This window comes from Mercenaria mercenaria, chromosome 2, assembly GCF_021730395.1.
Source record: "Mercenaria mercenaria strain notata chromosome 2, MADL_Memer_1, whole genome shotgun sequence".
Taxonomy (NCBI): domain Eukaryota; kingdom Metazoa; phylum Mollusca; class Bivalvia; order Venerida; family Veneridae; genus Mercenaria; species Mercenaria mercenaria.
Genome location: NC_069362.1, coordinates 111,746,790 through 111,759,762, shown reverse-complemented (window position 1 = coordinate 111,759,762; position 12,973 = coordinate 111,746,790). Strand labels below are relative to the sequence as shown.

The 12,973-nt window shown below is 35.0% G+C and overlaps 1 protein-coding gene across 1 annotated transcript; it reads left to right on the top strand.

Annotated features, from left to right (window-relative positions):
* Positions 1-63: 63 nt before the first annotated feature.
* LOC128555357 (protein toll-like) lies at positions 64-6,539 on the top strand. The gene is made up of 3 exons (XM_053537565.1): positions 64-202; positions 3,612-4,241; positions 4,433-6,539. The coding sequence occupies exons 2-3, from the start codon at positions 3,648-3,650 to the stop codon at positions 5,879-5,881; spliced, it is 2,043 nt and encodes a 680-aa protein (XP_053393540.1). The 5' UTR covers positions 64-202; positions 3,612-3,647; the 3' UTR covers positions 5,882-6,539.
* The last annotated feature ends 6,434 nt before the right edge of the window (positions 6,540-12,973 follow it).

Here is a 12,973-nt window from a genome sequence, read left to right as displayed (position 1 = left end):
ACGCGACTATCCAATAACCCATATAAACCTAAGCTGATAAGTCGATTTCTAAAACCAATAAACCAATGAGAAGAGGTAGAGTTAAACTGCATGTATAAAAATAACAGTAGGGAAATACCCAACTGATAACGTCTCTGCGCTAAAATACCTGTATTATTCACTACATTGATACCAATATAAACGCCGGCAGAACTCCGACCAGGTAAGATCTATTACACATTCTTTCAATATGTTGATTTTGCATTTTGTTTGATACGGATTTCTATTACTATCGTGATATGTAGGTTTAAAATGTATTACCATCATGATTATTTGTTCAGTGTATAGTCAGTCTCGTGGAATCAAGAACGATGCTTTAAAAAGCAATAAAAATAGATTAAGTTGTAATTAATATATTTTCTGTTTATTATAGAAAATATATACTAAGCCTGACTTGATCTAAACTATTATAGATACAAAGGATTAAAAAATAGTATCCTTTATGGTGTGAAGAATGAATGTACATTAAATAATAAAAGGATAAATAAACTGTTGAATTAAATAAACTACAATTTTATATATAATTAAAATTCAAAGAAAAGTTTGCTATCTGCCTCTTGTAAATAACAGTAAAATATGTTGTTGTTTTTTGTTTAAGTTCGAAACCATGGCCTATGCATCCTGTATCTTTCTGTAGCATAGAGTTTACCGCATCACGTTTTAATTTGACGTTTTTTGTTGGGTGGGGGTGGGGTGAGGGTAACATAATATCGGCATATTTATAAGTCGTATGACGAATTTCTAGCTTTTGATGGTGGAAAAAGACCCCAGGTGACCCTTCGGGCATTATTTTATATGGTAGAACCACCGACCATCCGTAAGCCAGAAGGATGGCTTCCGCACATGCAGAATGCTACACCCCAAGAGAGGCTTGAACTCAAATCGATGAGAAGCAAGTAATTCGAAGGCAGCAACCTTAACCATCCGGCCACAGATTCCCATGTGATTTACCAAATGACTAGACATAAACAAACGTCATACTTATTTAGGAATCATACACCAGTATTACTGCAGTCGATATCTTATGATATAATATACAGCTGAATTCTCGCCATATTACAATAACTTTTTGTTTTTATACATATGATACAGATCATAATGTTTTTGTACATACTGCATAAACATTAAATTGAAATTTGAAAGATTTGACACGAAAATAGGAAGCATTTCCCTTTTTAAATCAGATGACGCTATTTTGTTTTCATATTTTTTAGATTTAACATGATTATATAATTATATTTATTCAGCTTCAAAAGAAAATAGTGTTATTCATATAGAATTAGCTGACATTCATAAATTAATAGATTATTGTGTGTTTTTATTCAAACCATTGTCCCACCGTCGATAAACAAGCAAGTTAAGAGAATAATAGTTAAAAAACGCAATTAACTCTAGCTGAATAGAAGCCTTATAATTTTACGATTCAACACGTAATTTTTGGCACTTCCGCGTCTAAACAAATTTGTTATCAGTTATTATGCTGGAACATTTTTGTTTAACACTTCCTTTATCAGTTTAAGAGTGGCGAATGTAGACGAGGAAGTACTAAAGATAAAACTACTTACTTACTACCTAGTTAACCAATCAATAAAACAATCAGTTGATTGGTTAAAATGTTTAAATCTTTGATTTATCAAATGTTTGCCGTCGCGGGACTGAAATAGAGTCAATACGTACATTTGATAAAACACTTATGTCTAGTGTAATAAAGCTTTGACATCGGCGTCGCAAAAAGTCGAATGGACTTGTTTATAATAGTAAAAGAAAGCCATTTTACGGTTTGGCAGGAAAAGCTTACATGTGATAAAAAGAATATTATATCTGTGACTTTTCACATTGAATTTATTAAACTCGTTCAATAACATTCATTTGATAAAATGCTCGGCAGAGCCTCGCGTTTTATTATTTTATTCAACTGGTTTAATAAATTCAATATGAAAAGGCACATGTGTAGTATCTATTTATTGTACTTCTACAGCTTTACTGCATGAATCACACACACGCACGTACGCACGCGCGCACACACGCATATATATTTATAAATCAAAAAGATATTTGTTATATTGATGAACATTATGCTTTTATCCTAGTAGCTTCTTACAGTTAATCATGTATATTTTGACCATACAACGTTCTGTTCCAAAGTTGCCTTTAATTTTACTAACTGGTAGATTTATTGCACTGCAATTGTTTCAAATGAAAATGAAACAAATGGTCTGCAAGCCTTAGGTCAAGCGGTCATTGTTCACAGGTTACCGTTAGCGAAAATTTTACTATATTAACATTCACTAAATTTTATTTTCATATAAACAACAAATGTGTGACGCTACTGTAGAATTATATATATAAGAATTGAATGCTATCTCATGTTCGTTTATACCCCAGGTATAGTGCGTTTTATTCGACCTGGCGGGGCGCAGTTAATCTCTGACTTATGCAAATAATGGTAATCCCAAAGGTAGAGCGTTATAATTGTTTAATTCCGTAATCTTCGGTAACCAACGACTAAAATTAAACGCTACTTTGGCTACATACACTGCACAATAATGTTATGGACCGTCGCGAAACCACGCCCAACCAGGTGAAATAACATGCACTATAGCAACGTCTAGCCATGGGTAGAAACGTAGTAATCTGTATCGATCCGTACCTGAGTCGTACTTCAAAGTAGTAATCCGTATCAATCCGTAATAACACTTGGTCAAAACGTATTCAAGACTTATCCCAAACATGCAAGGTTTCTCCAACGTTTGAACTTGCACAAAAGTTTGAGTGAGCCGTAGTCATTTGAGCGTGACTTTAGTCCAGTTAGGATGAAACTTATTCATCCGTAGTTAACGAAGTATAACGTAGTTATCCGTACCGAAACGTACATAGATCCGTAGCTGAACGTAGTTATTCGAGACAGCCCGCATTTAAGCGTAGTTAAACGTAGTTCATCGCAGACCAGTCCATCCACTGGGCAAGTTGCCAGGCACAGGAAAACGTGGTTCAACGTAGTACTTATTCGCGTTCTGTATGTTTTTTTTTTCGTTCCCCGTTTCTCATCATTTTTCCCGTACCAAGACGTACTGCTCCGTACAGATCCTTGTCCGCCCCCCCCCCCCCACCCAACTCTCATCCCCCACAGACCAATCCCATTCGCACCGTACCTCAACGCACGGACATATCCGCACGTGTGACTGTAGCTTTAGATGGGTATAAATCATATTGAAATTTCTAGTAAATAATCCCAAAAAACCGCCTTATACGCGTCTAATGGCAATAAATTTAATTTTGGAGTACATAGTAAATAGGTAAGAAGTTCCTGTGTTGTCTTGTTTCAAAGGCAATCATAAGAAAACAATAGCATATGTATAACTCGGAAATGGTATATATGAATTAAGTTGTTGATTGGATGAGTGAAAAATAGTCACAATTGCGCGCACTGATCTTTCAGTTGAAAACAAATTTTATAACGTATTGTTTAATGTATAAATGCAATAATCAAAACATAATTCATCGTATCATACAATACAGAAATAATTATTGTAGTCCTATGTGTCTATGACATTTTATTTCATTTTTTTCAGACTGTTTATTAATAAACAAACGAAAACGAATCGAGGATGAAGACAGCTGTAATAGAACTTATTCTTTGCGTTATAACACTTGTCAGTAGCATCGAGTGCGTCTGTGTGAACAGAACTCATTTTTATATGTCGGGTACGTCCAACTCAGCAATAGAAACTCGATGGTTCTTCAATTGCACAGGTGGTCAACATTTCAACTTGTCTAATAATGAATTAACTAAAGTCGAGAACTCATCATTTGACACATTATGGAATGTGGAACTTCTTGATCTCAGCAATAACAAGATTGCAATCATAGAGTTGGAAACTTTTGCTATAATGCGACGTCTCGAACGTTTGTACCTTGATCATAACGAACTGACTGAAATTCCTATGGACTTTTTCAAGAACAAAAACAATCTAATAAGTGTAGATCTCTCTTACAACAAGATCACATATATTCCGCTGTCAGTATTTAACTACAGTATGTGGCATATTGAAGAGGTTATCCTTCATCATAACCAGATAACAGCCTTCGAGCCTTGGGCCTACGTCAAGCAAGCTATACGTCTGGACTTGCGTTACAATTATGTATCGACATTTACTAACGACTATAATTGGACGTATATTTCAAGAACTGTGTATGAAGGGGTAAGATTTAATTACAATATAATTGCATCGTAACAATGTCTTTTTAAAACGTATTCTGTTATTGCTAATAAAGCCAATTACCTGGTCAACTTTGTAATTTTAATAAATGATTGTGAATCTTTCATATCCGAATTTCTTTTTCACTAGGAAACCGTTGCATGTATTTTATATAGTGATATGTTTATTTTCAGGCAACTACAGATTTGCGGCATAATAACATCACAGAGTGGCATGACTGGTACTTGATACAATATAAAGACACAACTTCCCAAGATACTGGTATTGAATCAGTACTAGTAGAACTGTTACCAGACATTCGTGAAAACCCTTTTAGCTGTGATTGCTATGCTCATAATATGATTAAAAGAGTTAGACAGTCATTTTTCTTGTGGGCTGATAGCGATTATCTTAATATAACGTGTTACAATCCTCCACATTTACGTGGCAAACGAGCGTTCTATGATGTAGCCGTCTCTGAATTTGTTTGTAACATTACGAATGATTGTCCAGCAGGGTGTCTGTGCCAAGACCGGCCAGAAGAAGGCATCCTTAACGTCGACTGTCAAGAATTGAATATGACAAGTATACCAGACACGCTCCCAAGAAGTCCATACGATAAAATTGAGGTACAGCTTGGACACAATGAAATAACCCAATTTGGTAACGTTAGTTACTTAGAGTACATAACAAATCTGTCAATGCCTGACAATGTCCTTACCACTTTACCGGACTTCGTCATAGATAATATAGCAAGTAAAGAAAATGCATTCATTGACTTTAGTAACAATTTACTCACTGATGTTCCGTCAGGAGCACAGAATATCAAGTTTCAAGACGCGCACTTTCAAGGAAATAACCTCGAATGTTCATGTGATATGCTATGGATGGTAGACTGGATAAAGCTGGCACCAAGATACGCTGATAAGACCCTTAATTGCACATTTGAAGGCAAATTTTACAAAATAATTGATCTGAATGAAGGTATCTTGAAATGTAATAACGTTGGGAGTATTATCCTGATTGTAGTGCTGTCTTTGGTATTAGGTATTGTAATTGCCTTGTTGATAACGGCTAAACGATGCCCGTACGAGACGAAGGTACTTCTTTTCAAAATTTTCAAAATTCATCCCTCGGATAAATATGAAGTAGACAAAAACACGGATAAGACTTTCGACATGTATGTCTCTTTTGATGACAATGATACATATGTCAGGCAATGGGTCATGAAGGTACTTTTCAAGCAGCTTAAAGAGAAAAAGCCGTTTTACAGTTTGTGTGTAGCTGCACGAAATGCACCACCTGGTCCTGAAGCGGACGCGAGACTTGAACTGATTGATAAAAGCAGACGACTATTGATCATCCTTAGTACAGACTACGATAACCACCCTTGGTGTCAGTACGAACTATGCCACTCAGAAACTTTAGAACAAAATGAAGGTCGAATTATTTATCTATTATATGATAAAAACGCTGAAGAGATAGCGAAAAAAGAACCATGGTCATCTAAAATGAAAGGCAGAAAGGTGTTTAGTTTGGAAGAGAAAATGTTGTGGTCTAAGCTGAGATACGAACTGCCAAGAAATCCTTTACCTGAACCTCTCATGAGGAGGGAACGACCGCAAGAGTTTGCAAACATATGAGCATTGTGTACACACGGCAACATATATACAAAAATAAAACTAATTTGTGTTTCTGTAAATAAAAATGATTTAATAATGCTAGTGCATTGTGACAAGACTAAATGCAGAGCAAATCAGATATTAATTCAACACGAATAATTGCATCATATAATTCATTGAGATAATGTTTGTAGTTCATACTAGGTGCAATAGTGTAGAACTAAACAGTTAGCGTATTGCTTTGTATTCTGAGATCTCATGCTAGGGTCAAGAACTTGGAATGCAGCACTTAATATATTTCATATTAACTATCGCGTTTATATTTTGAAATGGTATGGATGGTTGACATTAATTCTACATTGTTAAATTTGAACGGAATAATTTCTTATTTCGAAAAAGTTATGGATTTAAGGCTGAACTAAAGAACTGATATCTAAATAAGACTGGCGAACTTTGTAGTGAAATATTCTCAGAATAATATTATATGTTTCTTAGAATTTACATTTTCATATCTACGTATCGTCTCAGCCTTTATTTTCTCTTTATTCATATTGAAAAGTGACCAAAAAAGTGTCTTTCATCCGAAATCCGTCCTTTTGATCTAGTCTATGTACATGTAGAATAATACGTTGATAAATACCTAAACTACAAATATATATTTATAGATTATTATGTTTAAACTAATATATTATAACTTCTTACATGGCTCGATTTGATTTCCAGGTATTCTGCGATAAACAACGGTCGACGCGCGGACCGGTAAGAGAGCATTATGACGAGCATTATGACGTCATATTGCCGCATGACGTCCGATATATTACTCCTCGCGTAAACGACGTCCTGACCAGTATAATATCTATTAAAATATATCAATGAGCATGTCAGAATGAAAACAATCAAGACCTTCTTGTTATTTATCGTCTAATTAACCGCGGTTCATCGTTCATCGTTCAGATGCTTCAGTATTTAACCACTCGGGCTAACGCCCTCGTGGTTCAATTCCTACGCATCTGAACTCTGAACCGTGGTAAATCAGACGATAAACAACTCGAAGGCCTTGATTATTTGTTAAATAAATATATATATATATATATATATATATATATATAGTTGTAAAGTTGCGTACTGTGCGTACTGTGTGTAGTGACCTTGATTTTGAAGGAGTATCTACTTGCATATTCATGCGCTATGTTGTAGGTGCTCTTATTTAAGAGAGGATGTAGAAAGTGGATGCGCTTTGCCGTTTGTGGATCAACTCTGCAGTTTTGCAAGAAAAACAAATAGTAATTCGAGGAGTGGGGGTGAACTCATCCGTTTATTATGAATAAAATAACATTGGCTTTCACCATTTACACTGTATCTCGATTTTCAAATGTGAAAATCTACTATACAAATTACGCATGTTAATGTAACTTCAAAAATTTATTTTGAGAGAATAATGAATTGCAGAAAGCTAAAATCCTGAACAAATGCTTTAACACGAGTCACTTTCCGTTTTCTCCAGCGTTTCCGTTATAAAACTTTTATGTAGTAATAGCAATACGGTATGCGTACACTATACATTTGTACCATGGTCTCACGAACCTAATAAAAGCCCAGTTTATAATTATAATCGCATAGATATGTCTTTTTTTTCAGTTATTCACAAGAACAAGATAGCGTCGTTTTAGGAAAAGATTAAAAAATGTAGTCCGCCAAGCTTTACAAGCCACTAATATGACCTATATCACGGCTATTTTTAGGAACCCTATTTTTACACTCTGAAGTCATGAGGGAAAATTACTGAACTTTTTACTGAAACCCCACTTGTTTTTATCATTATTATAAACTGGGCTTTTATTAGGTTCGTGAGACCATGGTACAAATGTATAGTGTACGCATACCGTATTGCAATTACTACATAAAAGTTTTATAACGGAAACGCTGGAGAAAACGGAAAGTGACTCGTGTTAAAGCATTTGTTCAGGATTTTAGCTTTCTGCAATTCAATCTAGGAAGATGTTGCATCTGGAATGGAGTGTTATTGAATCATGGAGGATACGGGTTGCCTATTTGTTCTGTCAAGCGGCGTTATGGCGTGTGTATAAGTCACGTCATTCGTTTGCTTGGCGAGGATGGGTAATTTGGAATGCAACTCAACGGACAAACTTTTACTTGGCAGCAAATCAAAATTATTCAACAATGTTAAGCAGAACAGAGAGGTCGGGCACAAAGGTAAACAAGGTTAGCGTTTGTTTTTCAGCTCTTATTTTGTAATATTTTTGACTTAAAAGGCTCTATTCAGCTGTTCAGCTATTTTTGTATTCTACTGTCCATTCAATCATTTTATTTTTTTTGTATAGGCGTGCAGCTGCATATAGTACTCGTAAAAAGGGATGATGCAGTATAAATAGATAGATAACGTTACTTTGATAGGTTTGACGTATTAATTTTCAGATTTCTATGCAAGGTAGTCGACGGTCTTTGATGATGATCATGAGCATTACATTTCATCGTCAAAGCCAGTTGTTCTTTGAAAGTCAACAGATGTATGACTCCAAAGTAGTCGCATTCATTTATTACAAAACGCACATTGTTTTACAAATTGGTATCCCATTAGTCCAAATAATTGTACTCGAGAGTTGAATATCGTTAATATTTTTTTTGACTTGTCGATATCTGCCTCTGAGTACAAACCAGAAAAGGGAAAGAATGTGATAGCACTGTCCCCTTCTTTGCCTAAATAACACCCAATGGAATCCGTTTGGTGGGAATTATGTAATGATAAAGCGACGGATAAAAAAATACAAACATAAAAATCCTGTAATTCTTAGGGCTGGGACGATTTCAAAATTTTGAAACCGGTTAATCTTTTGTTTGAAATCGAATCGAACCGGTTAATCAGCCGCCATATTGAAATGATGTTTTCTTTCCTGACGACCGTATCAACATACTTCCAGCAGCTGACTTCATTAAAAACTTACCGACTTTATCGTTTGCAGGCAGTCTGACAATTAATAAGTCATACTTTGGCGTACTTTATTTTAAACATATCACGTCAGGCAAAACCGAGACTATTGATTATGTTCAGTCGATGTGTTTTAGCCGAAATATACTGCGTGGTCAAAGAAATGTATAAAGATAAAGTACGACTCGTGATGTTTATTGTTCCTTCTCTTGAGAAGGAATATTTAGGGCCGGTAAGTCACACTTGACTGAGCAAGTGACCTCGAAATCTGTTGTCATTACGAGCTGGCCAATCAAACTCCATGACTTTAGAAATATTCTCTGACGTTAAACATTTTATTTCCTAATTGAGGCGACTCTGACTGAACGCGTTCCACGGATAACATTGGATGATTGATTGATTCTTTTATTTCCCCCATTCTTGAAGAGCATAACATGTGTACAAACAGATAGACATATATCAGCAAATTTACATGTAAACAACAAAATAAATATTATCGTTTCCTTCGAATGCATGGTCCGATATGTGAAAACAAATCCCATTGCGACTCTCTAATTATATGTAACAAATTCACGCAACATGTGGAATTGGATTGACCGGGTCAAATGTGTATAGCCAGTGTATTCTTATTGCCGTATTTACTCCACTGAAAGTGGTAACGTATTTACTTTGGTGTTGAATTTAACAATTTATACTAGTCGGACTTATCCGACGTATGCAGTTTGTTTTATATTGTGACGGTCAAACTGCAATGGCTGCAAAAGTCAGAAATTAAAAAGCAGCCACTCAGCGATAGTAAGATTGTCTACATAAATACCTACTTGACATTTTTAGGCAGTATAAAACAACATAGTTCTTTTTTTTTTAATTTTAGTGTTTTTTTTTTTTTTTCATTTTTTTTTTGTTTTTTTTTTTAGTACAGAAATAAACGCACTCTTGGTGCAAAATGTAATGCCCCCAGGTGCGCTTAAAAAGTAAGTAAAGTTTCTTCTTGACGAAAAGACCTCACCTAATGGAACAACTTATTTCCAGCCGAGCTCACGGCAGGCGTCATTTACCTCCCCAGCATTCAGTCTAGACCGATACTGTTGGAAACAGTACCAAATTAAAGTAAATCACCCAGTACTGAACACTAGTCGGGATATCAGCCGCAACCGTGAATCGATCCGGGATACGGAATGTCAATATGGTAGAATAGTCTTGTCCTTGTGTCCGATTCTGGGGTTCCGCACACTGATGACCAATATTTTAAACAGACATTGCAACCCAAATTTTACAAGATGATCATTATATATTTATATAAATGTGCCCTAGAAGGAACTTTTGCTATGCTTTAACTTGTTGTTAGAGAGCGATTACCGGTTTTGAAAAATTGAAATTGGTTTCATCTAGTAATTGAATCGGATCTGATTAACCGAATAATCGTCCTAGTCCTAGTAATTTTTTCCTCTCCGACAGCCATTACATGAAGACAATTGAAACGTTAGAGGTTTGAATTTTTACAACAGAAATTCTTGATAAATATGTCCTGTTCTTATGTTTTTTATTTACAATTTATGATTTAAAACAACAGGTAAGCTGTTAGGGCGAAAAAATCGTGGCTACTGAATAATCATAATTTCAATCGACCACAGTTTCCACCACAGTTTTGATTGTTTCTGGTTGTGACCTCTAGGTAGACAACGTAAAATATCAAAATGTAAAATCGGTCTACCCGAGGTCTCATTATTTAGACTAGTATCCCATCAATTGGACCACATTCTATTGGTGTTCACTGAAAAACAAAATATTTGTGCAATAAATACCACTCCATTTAACTATTTTTCCGTCGATTTGCCATTTTCGGAATCGACAATAACAGGTATTCCGTAAACCACATGACCGATTTTGGTTTCTCAACCTTTTCCATGTCGATTTAAATCTTAATTAAGAAAGAAATCAACTGTTGTTTGTAGCCCAAGTTTTTCCTTATCAAATAGGAGAGATCGCCCTGACGTCACACATCAACACTTATTTATCTGGTGGTGGGCAAAACAAATAATTTTACATTGTTTGTGTATGGGATCAGAATTTTTAATTCTTAATATTTTTTTCGTTCATTTATGGATTTTAAAAAATCAAAAAGTTTCGAAATGCTTACGATATTCACGATTTTGTTATTCAAATATCTTTTGAAAATGAATAACCGTTTTAAGTGACACACGAGTTAAATAGCGCCGTAGATGCCCTCAACTTTTAGGAAAAACACTGTAAGTAAAGCGTTCATAATTTATCCGTTTAGTATTTCGAAATAACAATTAAAAGTGATCAATACATGTTTATTTTATATCCTTTCCATTGATCAAAAAATTATTGATACCATTTGTGTTTTAAGAAAATATAAGCCATTAGAAAAACATCACTGTTATTACCAAAAACATGGACGCTCGGCGTCTGCCCATCCGATCTTTTCTTATCAGTTCTATCAATAGAATATACAACGGATTTGTATACAAACACGATCTCCCCTATTAAACTTAATTAATAAACAAATCAACATTTTCCATGAACACATTTTAAACTGTGTATTTGGTGATGATGCAGTCTATTTTTTTAACTAAATAGCCTATTCTATTTTAATCAAGGATTTTCCAAAAACGGCAGAGAAACTTCCCAAAATGCAAGATAACATTTCCCAAAATCTCACCAATAAATGGTTTAATTTTGTTTACATTTTAGTTTTATCGTGGGTAGCGGTTGTCAGGTATCGATTTTTTTTGTTTTACTATAGCGCAGAATACTGCGTGTTGCGCATTACCAGTCTAATCCGTTACGTTCTGTGTCCCGGATTTTAGATTTTAGTCTGTGCTTCAGGGGAGATAAATTTATTTCACCTTTCTCTTCCAGTTGATTATTCTCCCAACAAAATGTCATATGACGGGAAATATTACTGCAAATCAATCAAATGCGTGGCGGTATCAAAAGAAATCAGAGGTCATGGTTCGACTGTGGGGTAAATAAGCATAAATTTGAGGGTACCGGTAATAATAACACCGAAGACACGGCCTATGATTAGATTTGTGAAACTTGGAAGTCTGAAAAATAAATTTAGTGCTGTAGTCTAGTCTATAACAGTAAAAATTAAATTTGAGTATAAAATATTTATTACTGTTCAAATTTTTACACTGACACCATCTTTCCATTAATAGCATTTTGCCAGTTTGCTGTTGAAAAGCCCTGAGAAATAATACAATTTTCATTATAAAATCGTTATATGTGGGTTTATAGTATCAAAATTCTTCCGACAAAACATTTGAATAATATTACAATTAAATGTAGACGTTACTTTTTTGCAATATTCTAACAGTGAACTCGCATTTTATGTGCTGATCTTAAACAGTTGATTTTGAAAGAGGATAATTCCATAACTAAAAGATCACCGTCAGTATATAAAAGACCTTATTTAGTTATGGTATCCAGAGTTATATGCAAGGCAGACTCGGATCATATTGGTTGTAAACTCTGAATGTAATAAAAAAATGATTTTTGAGCCTCCATTTTAGCTCACCTGAGCACAAAGTGCTCAAAGGTGAGCTTTTGTGATCGCCGTGTCCGTCGTCGTTGTCAACAACTTGACTGTTAACAGTCTCTAGAGGTCACATCTCAGTCTCAAAGAAACTTGGTCAGAATGTTACCCTCAATAAAATTTTTGACGAGTTTGAGATTAGGTCATCTTAGGTCAAAAACTAGGTCACCAGGTCAAATCAAAGGAAAAGCTTGTAAACACTCTAGAGATCACAAATTTTGTCCAATCGTAATGAAACTTGGTCAGAATATGAACCTCAATAACATCTTGGACAAGTTTGATACTGGGTCATATGGGGTTAAAAACTAGGTCACCAGGTCAAATCAAGGGAAAACCTTGTTAACACTATAGAGGTCAAATTTTTGGCCAAATCTTAATGAAACTTGGTCAGAATGGAACCCTCAATAAAATCTTGGACGAGTTTGACATTGGGTCATCTGGGGTCAAAAACTACATCACCAGTTCAAATTAAAGGAAAAGCTTGTTTACACACCAGAGGTCACAATTTTGGCCCAATCTTAATGAATCTTGGCCAGTATGTTACCCTCAAGAAAGTCTTGGTCGAGTTTGATATTGGGTCATCTTGGGTCAAAAACTAGGT

Excerpts from the sequence above, each read along its gene's own strand:
- LOC128555357 (XM_053537565.1), top strand. The coding sequence starts at position 3,648 with ATGAAGACAGCTGTAATAGAACTTATTCTTTGCGTTATAACACTTGTC. Across the intron at positions 4,242-4,432 it reads CAAGAACTGTGTATGAAGGG|GCAACTACAGATTTGCGGCA; the intron begins GTAAGATTTAAT and ends GTTTATTTTCAG.